The following is a 23932-nucleotide window of genomic DNA, read 5'->3' on the forward strand; positions in this document are numbered from 1 at the left end:
GTTACCGATCAGCCTGAGCTTCTGGAAGAGGGGGATGAAGCCTTGCAGGACTCGGTGGATCCGGTACACTGCCCAGACAAGCAGAGAAAGGTGACTGAGCGCTGTGCCTCCTCAGGGGACCCGGGGTCAGCCCTCCTCCACCCACACGCGGGCCAAGGCTTAAGCCACACAAACAAGGCTCTCATGGTGGAATTTCAGGCAGCAGGTTATGCTTAGATAATAGTACTGGAGTTATTATTAAAAACAACAGCCACGAACAGCAATAACAGTTCCAGGAAATGGAGAATGCAGTACCCAACCCCATGAACTAACTTGTTTTCCGCATCTGCCTGATTTCTGTTTGTTTGCCACTTTCAACTGTTTTTGTTGCATTTTTACAGAGCTGCCCATTTTTCCACAGAGTTTTGCCAAAGACCTCACATTGACCTTGAAAGCAGTCAGGAGGAAAACATGAGCATAAGAAAAACCTTTAAAAAGTGCTTAGGTCGTGGCTTTCTGGCCCTTGGCAAGCATCTGTGGCTGGTCCAGCCACCCCCCGCTAAGAGGCTGGATGGGGGGGGTGGGGGGTGGGGCAAGGGGATGCTTACCCAGACCGAAGTAGATGCCAACGGTCTCCAGGGAGGCAAAGGTGAGCAGGCCAACCCCAAGGGACATGAACCAGTCTGCAAGGACAGTCAGGGAGAGAACGGTTAGCCTACAGGTCTGAACCCCCAGCCCCCCCAGCAACTGTTCCCACAGCCCCCACTCACCTGCGTAATAGTGATAACACACCAGCAAGGCCCCAATTGCAAAGCAGAGGAGGACGAAGTGGAAAAACTCATCTGTAAAGACAGGAGGTGGGGAATTTACTATTTGCTTCTTTCTCCCTCCTTTTTTTTTTTTTTTTAAATCCTCACCCAAGGAGTGAGGATATTTTTTTCCATTGATTTCAGAGAGTGGAAAGGAGGGGGGAGGGGAAAAAGGAGGGGTGAGAGAGAGAAAGGGAAACATCAATGTGAGAGAGACACACTGGTTGGTTGCCTCCTGAACACACCCCGACTGGGGGTGGGGGTCAGACCTGCACCTCAAGTAGGCCTCCTTGACCGGGAATTGAATCAGAGACCCTTCAGTGCGCAGGCCAATGCTCTAACCACTGAGCCCACCCACTAGGTTAATTACTAAAAGTATTCCTGTCTCTGCTGAAGTGTAGCTTTTATTCAGAGACACTTCTCCTGACCAGCCCAACTAAAACAGCACCCCAAGCCCCACCCTTTCCAGCCTTTATCTCACTTTATTATTTTCCTAACACTTATCACCACTCAGCTGGTTATGTTTTCATTTCCCTGTTTATTCTCTGTCCCCCTCCGCAGGATGGTGGGTGGAGATTGTGCCCATTGACCAAAGCAGCACGGGCATGCAGAGCTGCTGACACGTTGTTTGTGGAATGAATGTGTATACAACTGTAAAGATATGCAAATGTTTCACGTTTAAAAGTTTCACATTGCCCCATTCTCTCCCTAATCCTACTCCGTAAAACCAAGTGGCGATTGCCAAACCTTTCCAGGCACATATATGTACAAACACATTTAAAAAAAAAAAAGCAGGATCAATTTTTATACCTGCTGCTCTATAATTTGCTTTTTCCCTCTCATTGATAGGTCAGGGCCATCTTTCCATCTCAGAGCATAAATAGATCTGTCCTGTTCTTTTTGATGGCTGTATAGGGTTCCATGGTATGAAGTTACCCTAGTTTATTTAACTAGTCCCCCGCTGATGAAGTTATTGATGTCAGATGTTTGCTGTTACCACCTATGTTGTACCAAACATCCCTACCCATGAACCCCGGTGCACGCTGTGGGCCCAGTGCCCAGAAATGGAAATGCAGGCTGGAATGTTCGGAAGGGAGCGTAGGAGAGAGAGAGAGGAGCTGAGAGGCTGGCAGGAATTCAGGGGTGGTCTGTGGAAGAGGCCCCCTGGCACTTTGCCGGGCACCGTGTGAATTATCAGAGGAGAGAACACAGGGGCTTTGGCCCACTCCAGGGGCTGTGATTAGAAGAGATGCAAACAAAGATTTCAAGAAGAAAGAAAGGAAAAGGGAAAAGAGACGACAATGCAGAGACCGTGCCCGGAATGAGGCAGCTTCCTGAGTGGGTGCTGAGGCTGCCAGGAATGTGTCTTAGTTCATCCAGTGCGGCCACTGGTGTGCTGTGAAGCTTGGGGCAAGCGTCCTGACCTCTCTGAGCCTCACTGATATACACACTGAGGAGAGCAATACCTATGTCACCGATAGGACAGATGGGCGTCCTGCATGGGAAAGTTTGTAAATGGTAAAAGGCAACGTGTTATTTCGTGTCACTGCTGGCAAGGAGCATTTTGAAGGCAAATGAATGGAAGGGGAGAAGGGTATTTCTGGTTTCATTTTCCTGGGGAAAAATTAAGATGCATATTTCTAGGACATTCTTTGCTCTGAAGTCAGTTTACCCTTTTGGGGGGAGGGAGGAGGAGTACATCTGAAACCAATATAATGTATGTCAATTATATCTCAATTTAACAAAATAAACACCTAAATTTCATTCAGAAAGTCAGGGGCATCTTAAAATTCAACATAAATGTTACCAAATATACTTACTAGTAGAGCTCTGTTCCTCTAAAGAAAATAGCAAAAACAGCAGTATTGTTCACTTATAAGAACCATAATTATTATTTCATCAAAAAAAGTCAAAATAAGCATAAGACAAATGGCAATACTTTATTTTGTGGAACAGTTCTTTGAACAGAGTTCAAAATGCCCCAAACTACCAGATTTTGCTGCGTGTAGAACACACACACACACACACACACACACACACACACACACACACACGGCACACAAAGCAAGACGGTGACGTTCGAGCCAGCCCTCTGCCTGCAGAAGGCTCTGCTCACAGGGAGAGACTGCTCTGTGTGTCTGACAGGCCATAAACAAGGGTCAGGGCAGTGTTAATGGCATGGGGTCTCCGACCATACTCTCAGAAAGAGAGTGGAAAGGGGACTCACCTTCCCACTTTGGGGTATAATGCATGTTCTGAAGCAACTCAGACATGTTCTGCGCGTAGGGAATCCCAGACAAGGCTCCTCTTTTAGCCGGGAAAATTAAACGGCACGCTCTGGTCATCTCGATGGACAAAGGCAGAGCAAGGGGCGTGGACCCAAGTCTCCACTCCCTGAAGGTGGGCTTTTGCAACAACTCAAAATGTTTCTAGAGCAACTGCCATTTATTTAATAAAAAATCATGGTCTCCCTCCTCCTTGAAGCGCCCCCAGATTCCAGGCCTGGAATGGAGGAGGCCCCTCTGGTCCTTACCACCCCTTCTCTAGAGCTAGTCTAACCTAAACTCACAGCTTCCTCAGCCCGGGTGTGTCTGGAGGGCATTTGTCATCCTAGTAACTCCACGTACAGCAGAAACAGCTTACGTCCAGGGTTAAAGCTCGGGTCACAAGTTAAGACCACTTCCCATTCCTGAGCCTCAGTTTCCATATCTGCAAAATGGGAATCACTGTCCCCCCTTCTCCAGGTGATTTGAAGCTGGGGAGTTTGCAAACGACAGGGGTGGGGTATGATTACTGCTGTTCTAGGCCACCAGCTGCCTTTCCACCCATAGAAATCTGGACAAGACAAGCAGAAGCAGCTTTGGAACATTCATTTCCTTACCATCTTTCTTTATATTCAGTCTTCTTAACTGAGAGACCTCCTCCATTTCTCCTTAGGAACAAGAAATCAGTGTTTAGCTTTGACACAGGACGGCAGGTGGGGTTTTCTCTTTCCCGCCTCACTGAGAAGGGCTCTCCTGGCTTCTTTTTCCTGAGTCAGAGGACACTCCCTGCAGGACCCATCAGGGCCAAGATGTGAAGGAGAGGAAGGCTGTTGTTGGGACCCTCACCGACCACTCCTACCTCCACAGGCCTGAGTCTATGCTCTGTCCCATGTCCCCTGAGCTTGGAGGTCCCCTTCCTGAATCGTTGGGCGACACCCTGGCTGGTGATGGCATTCTGCCGGGACTGGCCCACCTTCCCAGGATGGCTGTGATCTCTCCCACCCCCTGGGGTTCAGGCCGCCTGCCGCTCTCCTCTTGGGGCTTGAGTACTTACCGCTTGCTGGGTCTGAGCCTCTCCTTCGGAGTCCTGGAAGTTAGAAACTCAGCATTAGTGCCCAGCCCAGCCTGGGTCCCTACCAGCGGCCTGCACCCTAGGGAAGGCCCTCGGTGGCCTGTGAAAATGCTCCTGTCGAATTGTCCACGCCCAGCAGCTCTTTCTATCAATCCACTGCTGGTTATAACCTCTTTGCCTCTCGTGGCCCTCCTTTCTGATCTCCACTGGCTCCCTGCCTCATGCCACAGCCAGCCCTGCTGCATGCTGAGCCCCGGTCCGAACCCCAGGCCCCCAAGGGGACTTGGAGTCCCTGTGTTACAGCCATGAACCCTGATAACAGTTGGCAATGCCCCGACCTCATTCAACACCAGCACCGACCAACGCTCTCCCGAAGCTAGACACTCACCTGACTCTCCAGAGGGCACCACCTCCCCAGGAGCACCTGCACAGAAGGAAAATCCATGATCACAGGTCCATTATCCTCATCCAGAGACTTTCCGTTTGATCTGAGTGGGTTACGTGGGGACTGGAGCGAGCTGGAGGGTTCCGAGTCCATCTAGAGCAGTGGTTCTCAACCTTCTGGCCCTTTAAATACAGTTCCTCATGTTGTGACCCAACCATAAAATTATTTTCGTTGCTACTTCATAACTGTAATGTTGCTACTGTGATGAATCGTCATGTAAATATCTGATATGCAGGATGGTCTTAGGCGACCCCTGTGAAAGGGTCCTTCGACCGCCAAAGGGGTCGCGACCCACAGGTTGAGAACCACTGATCTAGAGGGTCAGTCACCACCCACCAGCCACTAAAGCCGCTGCAGGAATGCCTGCCCAGTGTTACAGGTCTCCCACCTTCCCAGGAGAAGCCAGAAATCCAGGTTTTTACATAAACTTCTTGATTATAAAAAAGGTTGGCAACTCTTGTATTTTAGCAAATCAGAGAGTTTTTGAGACATGACATTTTTTTCTATGTTACTATGTAAGGAAAACCACTGCTAATTATCACTGCAAGTTACCAGTGTTTTTATGATGCATTCAGATATGTCCAAATGTGAAAAAATGTGGGTTGCAGAATTGATGAAATGTATTAATTATAATTTTTAGAAACACTCTATGAGCTTTGTACATAGCAGAGCAGCTCCCTCGCTTCCACCAATGAAAGTCAGCCCTCGACACAAGGGTTTGTAGAAAAAAAAGAAAACCACTCTGTGAGCCAAATAAAACACATCTGCACACACAGGAGTCACCAGTTTGCAACCTATGCCTGTTCATGATGATCTAGATCTAGGTGATGACATGTAGCCACAAGGCCCCAGCCCCACCAGGCCCTGAACTCCTGGGAGCTATGCTGGGTTGTACATGGGAGTCCCAGCCCCCTGTCCCCCAACCCTGAGCGTCAAGCCCCTTGTCTGTGTGAGTTAAGCCCTACATACCGCCCTGAGTTGCAGCCTCACCATTAATCTGGTCTGAGGTGACCTTCCCACCCATTTGCCTTCTAGTTTTTGGTGCCTATTCTAGTTTCTGGTGACCGCTCTCCTAGCCCATCACCTTCTCCCCCTCAAGGACAGGTAGGACTTTTAATAAGGTACTAAAGAGGGAGTCTATATTGGGGCCCTGATGATTTTGCTTGTTCTTCCTCCCATGCTATCTCCACGTCAGGAGCAATTCCTGTTAACTTGGATAAAAAGCGCCAAACTAAGAGTCAGAGAAAGCTTGTAACCACTTCCACTACCACCACCATGACCACCCCCACCACCACCATGACTGTGAGTCCCCACTCCTGTATACTTCCTGTCTTTTGGGTCAGCCCCAGGACAGACGCCCGAAGGGGGCACTCAGCACATGGCAATAAACATTCAGCATGCTCAGCTGTCCTTAGGGTGAATATGCAAATGAGAACACCATCTACAAGTGACCAAAGAGTGACCAGCACCAAGGGTACACAGAATGTACCAAGAATGCCACAAAATGAGACTCCAACAGTGTAATTTACTGAGGACCTCCCGTGCCTTGGGGTGGGAGTATGGGGAGAAAATAATTCACAAATACATGACAATATCTACATTAGCTACAGTAAATATGAATTACTTTTATGATGAGAAAAACTATTTTAAAATATACATAAATATCAGTTTCTCTCTCTCGTTTCACACCCAATGAAATCTTTCTTTCATAATTGGGTAATTAAAAGCATTTTTAAAAACTATATAATACTTGGTTTTGTTGAAAAATAAATACAAAATTCAGATAAACAAAAAAATAGCATAAAGATTGCCCACACATTGCCCAGAAGCAGTCATTGGTAATATCTTGCTGCAAAACATCAAAATATTTCATTTACATTTCTTCGAACCTGTACATACGTGTTTCCTGACGTTTTTCTTGGGTCATTATCAGGCGTTAGAACACTAAGTTGATCATGGAAATGTGGGATGACACAAAGTTAAGGAGGTTTTCTTATCTGGCCATGTGCATTAGTCAGGCTTTTTGGCAAACTGGTTCATTCCTATAAATTCCTCCATTTCATCAGAGTTCTATGAAGCAAATGGCCATAATACTTAGGTCTTGCTGTAATAATCGTGATGCTCGGAGACAGTTATTCCATAATATGAGTCTTGTAGAGTCCGGGTTTTTAATTTTCTCTTGCCGGCGTAAACAGCCAAGTGTTCCACGAGAGAGTACTGGTCATGTCTCGTTTCGCTGGTTGGGAAGCTGAGGCCCAGAAAGTTGGGAAATCGGCCAAGTCAAGGGTATAGCTCAGAAGAGAGCCCAGGACAGCGTCACGGTGCAGAATGCTTGCCCATCTCCATCTGCCAGCGTTATAACTCACCTTACCACATTCTCTGCATCTGCCCACAACTTTTTAGCTCATGAAATACACATGATCTCGTTTCTGCCCAACAAACACCTAGGCCCTCCTGTCCTTTGTCTAATTCTGTTTTTCCCAAAGTCGCTGGACAATCGATTACCTCTGTAGAGTTGAAGCTCATCCTTCAAAAGTTCAGGCTCCCCATGCTCAGCACCTGGGTGGAGACAAAGCCCCCTAGTCAGTTCTTCCCGGGAGTGGCAGCCCAGGGCAGCTTCCATCTCTCACCTGCATGAAGCCTTAATCTTGTGCTGGGGGTAAGCTGGGCGGTAGTCAAGAGGCAAGACAGCTGGGGGTGGGTAAGAGATCAACCGAAGGACTTGTATGCATGCATCTAAGCATAAGCAATGGACACAAGACACTAGGGGGTATGGGAGGCTAGGGGAAGGTCAAGGGGAGAAAAAAAAAAAGGAGACATATATAATACTCTTTGTAATACAGTGGGGCCTTGACTTCCAAGTTTAATTCATTCAGAGACTGAGCTCGTTAAGGAGCTCGTTAACTCAAATTACTCTGTCAACTCAATGCAAAATATCGGCGGAGAGACAGCTGGTATCTCAAAAAACTCATTTAGTCGAGACACTTGTAAGTCAAGGCCCCACTGTACTTTAAGCAATAAAACGATTAAAAAAAAAAAAAAAAAAGAGGCAAGATGGCTTAACACAGTGGTTCTCAACCTTGGCTGCACATCAGAATCACCTGGGAATCTTTTTAAAATCCTGATTTCTGGGCCTCATCCTCTGGAAATTCTGTTTCTTTGTTATGGGGTGGGGCCACAACATTAGTAACAAAGAAACAGAATTTCTGGAGAATGAGGCCCAGAAATCAGGATTTTTAAAAGATTCCCAGGTGCTTCTGATGTGCAGCCAAGGTTGAGAACCACTGGCCTACCAAGTGCTCCCCCTTTACTCTGTGGTATGCCCCCCCTTCCCCAGCACACCCAGAGGTGACTGTGTTCATTTACTAAGAAAGAACGGGAGGTCTGAGAGGCCTTGTTCAAAGTCAGTAATAACAGTTGCTATTTACTGAGCACTTCATAAATGTACCAACACTGTCTGAAGTACTTTCATTTGATCCTCCTGGAAATCCTATGAAGGAGGTACTAGTCCCTTTTCCTCCCCCATTTCACAGATAGGAAACTGAGGCTCAGGGCTATTTCCTGAAGTTCACATGGTCAGTGACAAGTCCAGGATTCAAACTCAGGCCTATCACCAAAGCCCACAATCCTAATCGTTCTTATCACCAGAAACAGAATCCAGAGCTCAACTCCAGCTTCATGGGCAGCACTTATTAAACACCTCCTGTGTGCCAGGATTTGTACTAGGCATTCATCCAGGCTCTTTCGCCATGCTCTTTTCTTCCCATGGTCCATTTGGGCTGAAATTTATCTTTTTTTTTTTTTTTGCAAAATTATTTTTCTGTTGTTAAAAAAATAAAACATGCTCATTGTCAAATATTTATACTATAGAATAGTTCCAACAAGAGAAAATAAAAATCACCCATAATTTAACTACCCAGAGATAACCACTATTAGCATTTGGGTACTTTTCCTTCCAGTCTTGTTTGTAGCCACATCTGAGTGAAATTGGACAAAGCGTATATGCGGCCAAACTGATGATATGATTTGACATCTTTCTTTTTCACTTCAGAGCGATATAAAGAAGAGAGAGCTCTAACCGGGACCGGGTGTGGCCTCACTGACCTGTTCTGCAGTTGCTGGACATTAGGTTGTTTCCCAACTATGAACAATGCTGCTAGGAACATCTTCACACAGACATGCTCAGGCCCAGGGAGAAACTCAACAGTGAGCCGAGTGGGAAAAGGAGAAATGGTTAAGGCCCGTTGCCTACCCGGTGAGCCGCCCCTGTGGGAGTGTCCAGCCCCCCGACTCTGCCGATGTTTTCTGGTTTTTCTGGGGTGCTGGTCCTCATCACTGCTCTCTGCAGGGAACAAAACACAAGCTATAGGAGAACCTTGGCCTGAAAGGAGCCTAGAATACACTCGTTCTGTTGTTCATTCTCAGAATTTAGTTTTTGTGAGGAGTGTGGTCTGGGAAAAATAGACTAACATGTTTTTAGTGATTATTTCTGGGAGACAGAGCAAAGGATGGTTGTTTCTTCTTCTTTCTATATCTTTACATGTTCCACATTTTGTACAACGTGTCTATGGGTGCCCAGCTGGTGTGGCTCAGTGGTTGAGCATTGACCTATGAACTAGGAGGGCACGATTCGATTCCTGGTCAGGGTTGTGGGTCGGTCCCCAGTGTGGGGTATGCAGGAGGCAGCCAATCAGTGATTCTCTCTCATCGTTGAGGTTTCTCTCTCTCTCTCCCTCTCCCTTCCTCTCTGAAATCAATAAAAATATATTTTTTAAAACTATGGGTAATCTTTCACAATAAAAATTTTAATTAAAAAAGTAACAGGCTACATTAAGAACAAAAAGATGTAGGGAGAACAGTGCTGGGTGTACGACTATCAGTTAGGGTCCTGGGCCTGGAGGAAGACTGGGGCAACAGTGAGCCGATAGGGCTGGGGGCCTTGAGGTCACCATCTGAGCCTGAAGGATGGACATGGTCTGACTCCCAGCAGCAGGCCAGTCACTGTGGGTCAGACACAGGATCCTGAATATCAGTCTGTCTCTGTGTGCTCTGTGTTAATTTGCCTGTTGCTTTCTCTTACTGTTCAGCTTTGCTAACCACAGCCAATCCCACGTGCGCTGTGGAGACAGGAGGGAAGTGCTTTATGGCCATGCTTGAGGGACATTAGTGTGGGAGCAGCACCCCCTAAGGGGCAACCAGAATCAGAACACAGAATGTCCCCTCCCACCACAAAGGAGAAACACAGGGACAGAGTCCCCCTGGCAAGAGTCCCCTGCACCTGGAAGCCCTTCTTCCAGAGCTAAAGCCCTTAGTGGGTGGGTTTGTGTACGTTTAATAAGGGCGGTGGTTTCCTTTCCAGACGCATGAGGAGACTGGCTACGCACAAACCCACTGGACCCACTAACCATGGTCTCTCTTCTGTCTGCTGAAATAAGCATGGATTTTGTGGCCTTAGGCCTCAGTCTCATCATTTGCAACATGAGGACATAAGTCTAGGGTGCCAGGGATTTGCAAACATTTTTACAAATTTAGCCTCAGATTGCTTTCATCAAATAAAATCTCAGACCCAGGCCCACTATGTACAACAGATCAGGTGCTCTGATTGAGGAGGAATAGACCAGGGCTAATCCTTAGGCTCCTCAGGCCCAGAAAGACCTCCAGGGAATCCCAGGTTACTGAGCCCTCTCCCAGCAGGGCAGTCAGCCTGTGCCTCAGTTTCCTCATCTGTAAAATGGTAACAATAACAGTACCTCCCTTAATGGATTGCTATGAGAATTAATTGAGTTATTACAGTGCTCAGAACAGTACCCGGCACATAGGTCAGTAGCATCAACACATGTTAGCTATGATGTCGCTGCTGCTATAAACTCAACCTTACATTTCGAATCAAAAGAATAAAAGTGAAAGAACATTCTGCTGTTTATCAGAGAATCATGTGATAACTTGTAATCAAGACTCAAATAGAGACACTTATTTCTCTAAACCCACTAAAGTACTTGTGGGGGAGCAATACTTAGGACATGATTTGTATGAAATACTAAAAAAGCAAAAGCAATGGTGGTCTGTGGGAGAAAAAGGGTATGGAATTTCCACTCCAGCGTGAGGGGAAGATGGGGCTACAAGGGAGGCACAAGAGGAGGGGGGAGCAGCCCACGCATTTTAAGGAAGCATTTCAAACCGGCAGCTTTTAATTTACTTAAACCTAATCCTACCTATTAAAAGTTTCTAATAGATATATTATGTAAACTGTAAATAGCTATATAATCAAACGCCATGGCCCTCAATTTAAAAATAAATAAATGAATAAATAAATAAATGAAAGCAAAAGCTTTTGAGCAAGGATGCTCATGAATGGGATAAGTTGGTGGTAAGGTGGGGTGGATCTTAACAATAATAGTTCCTTTTTGGGCTTTTACTATGTGCTAGGTGCTAAGACGTTACACATGTGAAAAAAGGTTATCTTCATAAGAATCCTATGAGGTAACAACTTTTTTTGCCATCCCTATCTTAGAGATTAGGACCTCAAGGCATACAGGGTTAAGTGATTTATTCAAGGACACATAGCTAGTTAGTTGAACCCGGGCAGGCTGCTTGACGGACAGGTGCACTGACTCCGGCACCAGACCGTCCCTAGGAAACCTAAATGTTACTTTAGATGAGATGCAGCCACTTGAGGGGTTATCCGGGAGGCATGAGAAATAGCTGCCAAGATATGACAGAATAGCAGGGCAAAATGCAGAGGAGGAGACAGCAAACAATGTTAAACCATGAACGAAATTGTCTATATGATTCTGTATAACTCTGTACAAGTTGTGTGTACAGATAGGCGGGCTCTGGAAAGGAATGTGGACAAATAGAATTGAAATATCAAGGTGGGGGATTATGGGGCATGGTTTTCCCATGTAAAGGTTTTCTTGAATAATATAAGATTATGTACGTGTATATTTAAATCTTTGCTGTACCTGAAGCAGAGGAGGACGAGGATGAAGAGGAGGAGGAGGAAGATGAAGAGGAGGAGGAAGAAGACTTGTCTCTCTTATACTGTTTTTGAGGAGAGAGTCCAGCCTCCCTGTCTTGCTTGTGGAAATCTGTCTCTCCATCTGGGAGGAACACACAGGCAAGGATGAGTGTTTCCCGCCCGTCCCACCCCAGGGACCACCAAGGCCTCCTTGGGGGTCTCTCTAGATGTGGGGAGCCAGGAGGGGCTGGTTTCTCCAGGATACTCTTCCCAGAGGCCCCAGGGTCCTAAGAAGGCCCAACGCAGAAATTTCTCTAAATATGGAGCCCAGACAGGGGCTTCTAAGGGCCCTGTCCTGCTATGAGACCACTAGACTGTATACAGTAAGTAGTTACCAATTTAAGATTCTCTGTAAATTTCAGGGCACGTGGGATCAGATTAAGCCCTATGTTCCCATCTCCTATGCTGGGGCTCTCCCTAGTGCCAGCCCAAGCCCACAGAGACTCTTAGAGAGTTGGGGAGCAGCTGAGGGTTCCCGCAGCTCGAAAGTGTTGGAGGACAGACTGGACCAAGCACATATGTATGTGTGCATGTGTGTAAAATCACTACTTCTTTAGAGGTTTCAACTGTGACTTGAGCCATTGTACCACCTGAGCTAAGCAGGGTCGTCCTCTATTCTACCCATTGCTGGACTCCACCTCCCATGAGGCTTTGCCCAGAGGATCAGAGAAGGCAGACATACAGACTACATCTTCTGTATTTCCATGGACTTGACTGTGGTCTGGAGTCTGGGAGGAGGATCCTGAAGTCTCCATTGCCTTCCCTGGAGGAATAACAATAATAAGTAATTAATATCACTTGTAATTAATAATCCATAACAAGTAGTTAATATCCTTAACACAGAGAGAGCTTGGCAAATAAATAAGAAAAGGAAAAACACTCAATTTAAAAAGAGAAACAACTTACAAAAAAAGAAAAATACAATTAGGGAAATTTGGATAATGATCATCTTTTGACAATATAAAAACTTATTTACTTTTAAAAAATAGGCTTTAGTATTTAAGCAGTTTTAAGTTCACAGTAAAATTGAGTGGAAGGTACAGAGATTTCCCATATTCCTCCCATCTCCATACATGCATAGCTTCCCCATTATGAACATCCTCTGCTAGTAATTTTTAGGTGTGATATTTATAATGAGGTTATATTTATTTAAAGTATCCTTAAGTTTAGAGATAAATACTGAAATATTTATAATAAAATTATGTTATTTTGGACTTGCTTCAAAATAATCCTGTTGGGTAGTTGGAGGGCAGGGGTGAGGATCCAAATAAACAAGCACGACCATCAGTCAGTAGTTGTTGGAGCGATATCAAAATATAAATTGTGGTTCTCACTGGGTGGTGCTATCATACATATTTTTAGTTTCTTATTTTTACTTTGAATCTTCTAAATTTTTAACAGTAGTGCTATTGTCATAATAAAATAACCAATAATTTTTCATTACTTAAAAATGTAACATACTGCCTTATATTAGTATAGCACTTAACGGTTTTCCAAAGGGCTATGTGGCTATAATTCCATCTGAGCCTGATCACAAACCAGTCAGGTAGGAAATGGGATTAATTAGTCCTCATATTTGAATTGTAGTTTTTAGACAATGGATATTTAAATCTTTGCCCACCTCCACCCCACCCCCACCTCTGGCAACCACCTATCTTTTCTCTGTGTCTATGAGTTTGAGTTGCTTTTGTTTTAGCAGAGAATCTACTCTTTTAAAAAAATTTTTTTAATTTATTTCAGAGAGGAAAGGAGAGAGAGAGAGAGATAGAAACATCAATGATGAGAGAGGATCATTAATCAGCTGCCTCCTGCATGCCCCACACTGGGGATTGAGCCCACAACCCAGGCATGTGCCCTGACCACAGAATTGAACCGTGACCGCTTGGTTCATAGGTCGATGTTCAACCATGCCAGCCAGGCCAGAGAATCTACTCTTAACCCACCATAAGACCTTGGCAAGGCAATATCTTTCCCTTTGTCTCAAAGCTGGACCAGCTGGGTGTGAATCCTGACACTTCCAGCTGTGGGAGCTAAGCATGTTATTGAACCTCTCACTGTGCCTCAGGTTCCTCGTCTATAAAATGGGGATGATAATAGTGCTTGCTTCATAGTATTGTTGTGAAAAGAGCATGAGCTAAAACACATGAAGCTCTTAGAACAATGCTTGGTACAGAGCAAGTGTTGAATAAACGCCAGCTGAGATGATTATTATTAAGACGGAGGAGCTGGGTGGGAGCAAAAAGACAGTATTTGTACAGTGGCAAGAGCATGTGCTTTGGGGTCGGTCTGACCAGGGTGGAACTCCACTTCTGTCACCTGTGCATGGGGTGACCTTGGGTAGGGCAGTTCCTTTCTCTACGTTCTATTTATCACAACTGTGAACTAGTGACAGCAGAGGCTTAGGGAGGAAAGATGGCCAGGGCCTGCCCTTAGAGGCCTCAGAAGATGTGAGTTCCCTCTTCTCCAGGCCTTTTATGACCCTCAGACAATCAGCGTCCAACCCCAGCCCTGCCCATCTCCCTTCTTCTATTATCCTCTTTCGAGAATAAAAATTCCCATTTAGCAGAATTCAGCTAAACATTAGGAAGTCACTAGGCAATAAAACTGATTAATATTCAGGAATGAATGACTGATAACCATACACCTCCAGGGCATATCTATGTTTTGAAAAGAACTCTTTGTACATAGCAGGTGCCCAGTACATGGTCATTAGCTGAGGTCATCTCTAATGTGGAATTCCAGGTAGAGTGGAGGAAGAGATTTAGAGCACCTATGGGAGGAAGAGAGCTCTGGCTGATGCCAAATACACCGGAAGTTCACCAACCTGGTCCCATCTCTTTCCTGCTATAGTTGTCACTTGGCAGTCCCTGGCCACACGCAGCATTTTCAGGCCTCCAGACTCCTATCTATGCCATTTTCCTATTGTCAGAATTGTATCTGACTAGGCAAAGCTCCATTAACACCTCCTTCATGAAGGCTCATGCTAGCTGCCTGACCAGAACGCCCCCTTCTGACCCCCCACTCCATTCACCCTTCTTCCCCCACCATCCTTGGACTTCTTGCTAACAAAGCTGCAATTTTGTTCTTCCAACTCCAGTTAGATATTCATTTCTCCAGTCTTTCTCAGAGCTGAGAAAGACCCAATTTTCACTAACGAAAAGTTAGCAGAAATTTGTTGGTGTTCAGGAATGGTTCAGTTTCTCCTACAAAAGAGGGCAACAGGGCTGGTGTTATGTCTTGCCTCTCCTTCCATCCCTGAACATGAATGTGATGGCAGGAGCTGCAGGGGCCATCTTGTGACCTTGAGGAAAAGCCAAAGCAAACTGAGCCCTTGCTCACAGCGGCTTGCTTTCTTGTTATTTGAAACAAATAAACCTCATTTTGCTGACGCCTCTATTAAGGATTGTTGTTATTTGTAGCTAAATACAATTCTGACAGAAACACATTCCTACACTAATTGAGCACCTACTGTATGCTAGCACTGGGGAAACAGTGGTGAACAAGTTGCAGCACTTTCCTCAAGGAATTTCAAGGTAGACCTGGGGGCTGTTGGAACCCAGGGGCCAAATCAGATTAGAGTCAGTCAAGGAAAGCTGGGGGTGAGTTGGAAGGGCCAGAGGGAACAATGTGCAAAGGCACAGAGGCAGGGGGCCATGGACCACATGGGAAACAGTTGGCAGGAAGCATCTTTAAAGAAGAGTGGGATTTGGAGGAGGCCCAGAGAACACCCCCATTGCATCCCCCAGCACATCATTCTCGAGCCATAATCAACTTTGCCTTGTACCAGACTCCTCTTCAAGGTAGGGCATCTAGTTGCAAAACTCAGGGAGCCACCGTTCCTATTCACCTTCAGATCTGTGCCCAGGGCTCAGCAGAGGGTCTGACACACCCAGGGTGTGTCTCTTCTACTGGATCATGAACCCCGCCAGGGTTAGAGACTCAGGCTGACTTATTTACATGTCACCGAACCCTGCACAGGGCCTGACAGAAACCAGAAATGATTGATGATGATGATGATGATGATGATGATGATGATGATGATGACAATAACAATAAATGCTTACTATCTGCCAGGCCACAATCTAAGCATGCTACGTGTATTAACTTGTATTCCTCACCGCAACCCTAGGACGGCTCACCATGGTTGTGCCCATTTTATAGGTTAAGAACATTGAGACAGAGAGACACTAAGAAACTTCCCCAGAGCCATGTAGCTAGTCAGTGACTGAGCAACAGTAGTTGTTCGGTCCATCTTGAGGGCTGGAAGGACTAATGCTGGCACCTCTTCCCAGGCCCCTGTCATCTGACCAGGAAAGAAGCCACGAACAGTCACGGGGGTGTTATACAAGTGATGCTGACTTGGCTTATATTTAGCCTCTGGTGGAAGTGTCCTCAGAGCCAAGTTCACTTCCCTGGGCAGTTCTTCAGCACACTGATCCATCAGGAGAGGGGAAATGGTAGGAGCTATCCTTGCCCCACCCTCCCTTCACCCTTATTTCTGCTATGAGAAAGGATAGATAGAATTTATAGACATAAATTCTAACTATGTTTTATTGGTTTTAGAGAGAGAGGAAGGGAGAGGGGGGGAAAGACAGAAACATCTTTGGCCAGGGACCGAACCCACAACCTGGGTATGTGCCCGGACTGGAAATCAAACCGGCGACCTTTTCGTGCACGGGATGACGCTCAACCAACTGAGCCACACTGGCAAAGGCATAGAATTTTTATAACTTAAAACTCAGGGATCAATGGGCAAGGCAATGCTTAACACAAAGGACAGAGGACTCGTGGTGGAACATCAGGCGCTGGCAGAGGGATTGCCGGGAGGGGCTTCGGAAAACTCAAGTTCAGTGCATGTGACTTGGAGCCAAGAAGGACAACCATAGACAGTTGACAGAGAAGTGAAGAAAGAAGAAAGCAGGAAGAGGAAAAGAAACATGGCACATCCCCTGCGATCTAATTTTATTCATGCAAGTCTTATTTGTTTTATGCAGGAAAACCTTAGGTTGAGATGGACAAAGCGACTTGTCCAAGGTCTCCCAGCTTACAGAGGACCCCTACCCTGACAGAGAACCCCCATCCCTAGCCCTGGTTAGAGGCACCTCAGGTGGCCCCACATTTGAGGCTGATCCTACAAGGAAATAGACTCATTTTCTAACACTTTTCTCCAAAAGCCCAGCCCTGCTGAGTCACTGGTGGGGCCAGGTCCTCTGCACCCACAGGTCTCGCTAAACCGGATTTTCCCCTTCAATCCAGCCCAGTATTTCCTAAGTTCCTGCTGTCATAAGGGCCTGGGCCCAGAGTGGGAGGGATAGTAGGAGACAGCCTCACAGCCCCTTTCCTGCCCAGCTCACTCAATCCTCATACTAATCAGGAGGGAGGCAGAAAGGGTGGGGATTATTGTCCTATTTTACAAATGGGGGAACCGCGATCTAGAAATGGAGGAACTTGCACAAGGTCGCATAGCAACTCAGGGGCAAGGCTGGCGCCAGAACCCTGCCTCTTCATTCAAGGGCTGCTTACCTTCCCTGGTGTCTCTCCCTGGAGGAGGGGGCTGAGGCAACCAAGATTGAGTTGGATTTCAACAGGTGGCAAAAGGCAGAGTGGGAGAAAGATTCAGTGGAGGGGGTGGGTGGCAGAGGGCAGTTGAAAGGGTAGGAATCCCCTGAGGCTGGGAAGTAGTCCTGGGCCTTGAATGCCTGGCTAATGGCCAAGTGTTCCTGCAGGTGAACTGTGAGGAATGTTCCTAAGGGCCACAAATGCAGGGCCAGGTCAGTTCAACAAGCCCAGGGCAGGAACTAGGGTTGGGGACACAGGAAGCAGAAATAGCTGGGAGGGGAACAGAGCTGACAGAGAGGGGGTGCTTGCTGGTTTTGCCCACCAGACATCGAAGCTCCCTTCCTCTGGCAATTACACCAAGGAGGCAAGTCAGAGCCCCCAATAATCTCCTCCGGTGTCCCACACCTCCCAAACAAGCATGCACCCTAATTTCAAACATAGACTGGTCAGGCAGACACAGATCCAGGGCCAGCACCCCCAAGTGAATTGTGTTCCCTTCCCATGTTCCTTTGATATGGAAATTCTGGAGGGGTCCCTGCCCTTCACCCAGGTTAGATCATCAGCCTCTCCCTCCCAGGAATCTGACTTGTGACATGTGTGACACAAAACCCAAGGTCAGCTGGCTTTGGTCTGCCCTGACACAGATCCCTGAAGAGGCAGTTCCTCTCATTTCAGTTCCTGGCCACTGTCTGCTCTGCACTTTGGTTCCTTAGCAATTCCCGCTCTTCTTGTCCAGAAGATCTTGCCCTAGAGACTTGTACCTTTGCTGAGAACAAAGGTCATCTTAGAGCTGGTTCAGCTTCCCACGAGTTTTCTATTGTTTCGGTAACAGATTCCCACAAACTTAGAGGCTGAAAACAACAACACAAATTTAGCATCTCACAGTTCTGTAGGTTAGAAGTCCAATATCGGGCTCACTGAGCTAAAAACAGGTGTTGGCAGGGCTGCCTTCCTTTCTAGAGGCTCTGAGGGAAAACCCGTTTCCTTGCTGCTGTTTTATTTCTTCTCCTTCCTCTTCTCCTCTGCCTCCCCCTTCTTATCCTTCATTTTCCTTGCCTTTCCCAGCTTCTAGATGCCACCCACATCCTTTGGCTTGTGGCCCCTTCTTCCATCTTCAAAGTCAATGATGTCAGGGTCAAGTTCTCCCATGGCACACTCTGACCTCAGTGAAAAACTTACATAAAGAGATAGAAACCATAAAAAAGAACCAGTCAGAAATGAAGAATATAATAACTTAAATGAAGACTGCATTAGAGGGAATCAAGAGCAGATTAGATAAAGCAGAGAACTGAATCAGAGATTTGGAAGACAGGTAGTTGAAAACACCCAATTGGAACAGCAAAAAGAAAAAGAACCCCCCAAATGAGGATAGTTTTAGGGACCTCTGGGAAAACATCAAGCATAATAATATTTGCATCAAAGGATTACCAGAAGGAGAAGACAGAGAGCAAGGGATTGAAAACCTATTTGAAGAAATGATATCTGAAAACTTCTCTAGCCTGGCGAAAGACATAGACATACAAATCCATGAAGTGCAGAAAGCCTCAAACAAGATGAACCCAGAGGCCCATCCCAAGACACATCATAACTAAAATACCAAAGGTTAAAGACAAAGAGAGAATCATGAAAAAAGCAAGAGAGAGCAGTTAGTTACATACAAGGGCGCTCCCATAAGACTGCCAGCTAATTTCTCAATAGAAACTTTGCAGGCCAGCAGGGATTGGCCCAAAATATTCAAAGTGATGAAAAGCAAAGACCTACAATCAAGATTACTCTACCCAGCAAGACTAGCCTTTGGATTCCAAGGACAGATAAAGATCTTCCCAGACAAGAAAATGCTAAAGGTATTCAACCACACCAGTATTACAGGAAATGTTAAAGGGATTTCTTTAGGACAAAGAAGAAAAAAAAAGACAAAAAAAAATGAATAAAATGGTAACAACTACATACCTATCAATAATTACTTTAAATGTAAATGGATTGAATGCTCCAATAAAAAGAAATAGGGTGGCTGAATGGGGAAGAAAACAAGATCCATATATGTATATATTGCCTATGAGTGACCCACTTCAGATCGAAAGACACATGGACTAAAAGTTAAAAGGTGGGCAAATTGGAAGTTACAAAACAGTCATGGGAATGTAAAATACAGGCTAGGGAATATAGTTAAGAACATTACAATAACTATGTATGGCCCAAGTGGGTACTGAAAATATCAGGTGGAACACTTTATAAAGTTCATGATGATCTAACTACTATTCTGTACACCTGAAACCAACACAAAATACTATTGAAAGTAAACTGTAGCCCAGGCCAGTGTAGCTCAGGGGTAGAGCATTGGCCTGTGCACAGTAGGGTCTCAGATTTGATTACCAGTCAAGGGCATGTACCTGGGTTGCCGGTTTGCTCCCCACCCACATCAATGTTTTTTTTATTGTTGTTGTTTTGTTTTTTTTAATATATTTTATTGATTTTTTACAGAGAAGGGAGAGGGATAGAGAGTTAGAAACATCGATGAGAGAGAAACATCGATCAGCTGCCTCGTGCACGCCCCCCCAGTGGGGATGTGCCCGCAACCAAGGTACATGCCCTTGACTGGAATCGAACCTGGGACCCTTGAGTCTGCAGGCCGACGCTCTATCCACTGAGCCAAACCGGTTTGGCCACATCAATGTTTTTCTCTCTTTTTCTCTCCCTCTCTCCCTCCTTCCCACTCTCTCTAAAAAGCAATGGAAAAAATATCATTAGGTGATAATTAACAATAGCAACAATGTAAGCTGTAATTGAAAATATAAATAACTAAAAGCAAAGGGATTGAAAAATACTTAATGAAAATGATAATGAAAAAAAAAAAAAGCTGGGGGCCCTAACCGGTTTGGCTCAGTGGATAGAGCATTGACCTGCGGACTCAAAGGTCCCAGATTCGATTCCGGTCAAGGGCATGTACCTGGGTTGCGGGCACATTCCCAGCAGGGAGTGTGCAGGAGGCAGATGATTGATGTTTCTCTCTCATCGATGCTTCTAACTCTCTATCCCTCTCCCTTCCTCTCTGTAAAAAATCAATAAAATATATTTAAAAAAAAGCTGGGGTAACAATACTTATATCAGACAAAATAGACTTTAAAACACAGGCTATAACAAGAGACAAAGAAGGACATTTTATATACAATAGCCAAGATATAGAAGCAATTTAAGTGTCCATCAGTAGATGATCAGATAAAAAAGACGTGGTAATATATTTGATGGAATATGACTTGGTCATAAAAAGAGTGAAATGTTACCATTTGCAACAAAATGGATGGACTTAGAGGATATTATGCTAAGTGAAATAAGTCAGACAGAGAAAGACAAATACTCTATGATTTCACTTATATGTGAGATCTGAAAAACAAAATAAATGAACAAACAAAACGAAAACAGACTGATGGATACAGAGAACAAACTGATGGTTTCCAGATGGAAGGGGATTAAGGGATAGGCAAAAAAGGGGAAAGGATTAAGAAATACAAATTGGCAGTTACAAAATAGTCATAGGGATATGAAGTACAGCATAGGGAATATAGTCAATAATATTGTAATAGCTGTACTAGACTTATGGCGGAATCACTTTGTACTGTGCACCTGAAACTCATATAATATTGAATATCAAGTGTATTGAAAAATAAAAAACAAAAACAATGTGAAATTAACAATTTTTAATTTAAAAAATAGTCATAAAATACTGAATTTAAGAGCTTAGACAAATAATGTTAGGCCCTGGCCGGTTTGGCTCAGTGGATAGAGCACTGGCCCGAAGACTGAGGGTCCCGGGTTCGATTCCAGTCAAGGGCACATATCTGGGTTACAGGCTCGATCCCTGGCCTTGGTCAGGGTGTGTGCTGAAGGCAAGCAATCAATGGGTCTCTCTCACATCGCTGTTTCTCTCTGTCTCTCTCCCTCCCTTCCAGTCTCTCTGAAAATCAATGGAAAAATATCCTCTGGTGAGGGTTAATTTAAAAGATTTAAAACACACACACACACACACACACACACACACACACACACACACACACAAACCCCCAACCATTTCAAAAAGAAAGAAAAATAATGTTAGGCTGGCAAAGTTTCTTTAGCACCTCCCTCTTCTCTTTAGAAGATCTTCCATTTGTTCACAGCCCTTCTTCTTCAGCACTCTCCCCCTTCCTGTCACAGACTCATCTTACCCACCCTCCTCTCTCCACCAGCTCTCCAGGTTTGTCGGTCTCTCTTCTCCAAGCTAGAATTCTACAGAGTTGCAGCCAGAAACCCAAAGCTGAGCTCCAGAAAGGAAGAGAGACTTGCCCAAGACCACACAGCAAGGAGTCTGGATATAAACTCAGATCTAAGGCTGGAAGTCCAAGCATGAGGGAAAGAAGGAAGATGCCACAGTTTACACTTCCTCTGCCATTTTGTCCCAAGTTTGTCCAGGCAGTTTAGTTGTGAGAAAACAACCCACACTGCCCAGCTGACCATAAGCCAGATGGACCTGTCATGACTCTGGGTGAACCTTGTAGCCACAGAACATCAAGGATGCAGCCAGGGCCTTAGGTTGCCCCTGAGGAGTGAAACAAAACGGTGCAAAGGGACAAAGTCAAGTTTGTGCAGAAAGAGGATGGATGGGCCCAGTTTGGGGGCTGTTCACACAGAAAGACCTGGGAGTGTTGAAAGACACTCTGAAAGGTAAGTAAATTTTAACACAAGCATCTAACTTAGTATTTGGCACATAGTAGGTACACCACCAATGTTTGTTAAAGTGCAGTATAAGCCAACAAGGTGATAGAGCTACAAAGCAAAGCTAATACAGCCTTAGGTCATATTAATAGAAGCATAGAGTCTACAGTAAAGAAGGTGACCCACATCCTACTATCCCCCATCCTGAGTTCAATCCCGGGATGTGCATGAAATAAGATTTAGACAAACAGAGAGAATCCAGAGGATGTGGGGGTATAGAGACAACACCCAAGGGATGTGGCTGGTGGAGCAGGATCTAGGGATGAGCACTGCATGGACAGATCTGGTCACTATCCCCAACTCTCTGCAGGACTCCTTCAGGACAGGGGGGCAGGTGGGGTTGTGAGCCCCGAGGGAGGGGTCAGGACCTTGGGGAGCCAGCGGGACAAGTGCCAGCTCAATATACAAAAAGAATTTTCTTAAAATGACATCTAATTTGGGGTGGTCATGAGCACCCAACCATGAGAGGTGGCAAGCTGAGGAATGGCAGAGGTTGGCTTAGATGTCCTTCGCTCAGAACCTCTTACTCTCTAAAATAATAATTTCCAAAGTACAGGAGGAAAATATTAGTTCATCTATCTCTACTTAACTTTTAACTAAAAAGAGTGAATAGTACATCGTTCAGCTCTGATGTGCACCCTCTGCCATATGTCAGACATCAAATGTCATGTCCCCTGAGGCCAGCGGGGAGCTCAACAATACAGGCAGGTCTGCTGTGGCCACATTTTCCACTTTCTACATTCAGCCTGTTTTGACATATTTCGGTGTACTAGTGCTGGGTTGGGTGGCTTTGAGGATCAAACAATATAGCTTTGACTGACTCAGCCCCCATAGCATGGACAAGTAGCTTCAAAGAGTCCCTGCAAAGGAACCTCGAGTGGAGATAACGCTAATCTAGGAAGTACAAGCAAGCAGCAGGAAATGTGGGAGACAGACCCCCCTCCCGCCCCAGTTCAAGTCCTTCATCAGCCACATTATCACGTTGAAAACAACAACGAATGGGATCTCTCGCATGTATACTTGCTTCTTACTGAAATAATAATAATAAGAAAAAACTATTTGAGATGTGAACGTCCATCACTATCATCAGTGAGAAAATTCACCATGAGTGTATATTGAGACGTTAGCTCAAGTACTGGTCCACAATACTTGTACATAATTTCTAAATCTATAAATATGTATCTACTAGAGGCCCAGTGCACAAAATTCCTGCACCTGTGGGGCCCCGGCCCCCAGACCCCCAATATTCATGTATTTTTGTATATGTATGTATGTATGCATATTTTGTTGTTGTTAATCCTCACCGAGGACATTTTTCATTGATTTTTAGAGTGGAAGGGAAGGCGAGAGACAGAGAGAGAAACATGGATGTGAGAAAGACACATCAATTGGTTGCCTCCTGCACATGCCCCCACCGGATCAGGCAAAACAACACCGCTGACAGGGCCGACTGCTGGCGGCCGCTGGGGCTCAGGCGTTGAGTGTATGGCGATTTTCTGTTTCTGCTTCCACTTGTGGTCGAGGTCCCGCTTGTAGGAGCTGCTGATGTAGCAACCACTTTCTGTCTTGATCTTCTTCTTGTCCTCCTGTCCTGGCTGTCCCACAAACTGCTTCTTTTTCTGGTCCCACTTGAGCTGCTGCCGGCCCCTGGTCAGGATCTGGGCCTCGCCCCCCATCAGGTCCAGGACAGCCCAGCCACCTGCTGCTCCCAGGCACCCCTGTCCCCACCAACGCTCAGGCCCCGTTCACTGTCCAAGTCCTTGGGCGGATCGGGGACATAGAAATCCTGGTCCAGAGGCCCGGCCTCCTCCTCCCGCCTCTTGGCTCCCAGCCCAGGTCCTGGCTGCTGCCGTTTTGGGCCCAGACCTCTGTGAAGAGGTCCTCCACACTCTCTCCCTCCTCCTCCCCCTCCTCCTCTTCCTCCCCCTCCTTCTCCACACTCTCTCCCTCCTCCTCCTCCTCCCCCTCCTCCTCCTCCTCCCCCCCTCCTCCGCCCCTTCCTCCTCCTCCTCTTCCCCAGGATGCTCCGCCTGCCTG

General features: G+C 45.8%; 1 protein-coding gene across 1 annotated transcript in view; it reads right to left on the reverse strand.

Moving 5' to 3' along the window:
• The window catches only part of TMEM40 (transmembrane protein 40), a 28601-nt gene that overhangs the window by 1339 nt on the left and 3330 nt on the right, over nt 1-23932 (reverse strand). Inside the window, exons 2-11 of the mRNA XM_081105659.1 lie at nt 12270-12350; nt 11532-11669; nt 8822-8911; nt 7075-7128; nt 4513-4548; nt 4107-4139; nt 3670-3720; nt 750-821; nt 588-662; nt 6-68 (exon numbers count right to left, since the gene is read on the reverse strand). Coding sequence (XP_080961785.1) covers nt 6-68; nt 588-662; nt 750-821; nt 3670-3720; nt 4107-4139; nt 4513-4548; nt 7075-7128; nt 8822-8911; nt 11532-11669; nt 12270-12342 — 685 coding nt within the window. The 5' untranslated portion in view covers nt 12343-12350. The remainder of the gene's footprint in view (nt 1-5; nt 69-587; nt 663-749; nt 822-3669; nt 3721-4106; nt 4140-4512; nt 4549-7074; nt 7129-8821; nt 8912-11531; nt 11670-12269; nt 12351-23932) is intronic.

Source organism: Myotis nattereri (genome assembly GCF_964212035.1).
Source record: "Myotis nattereri genome assembly, chromosome: 14".
NCBI classification, from domain to species: Eukaryota; Metazoa; Chordata; class Mammalia; order Chiroptera; family Vespertilionidae; genus Myotis; species Myotis nattereri.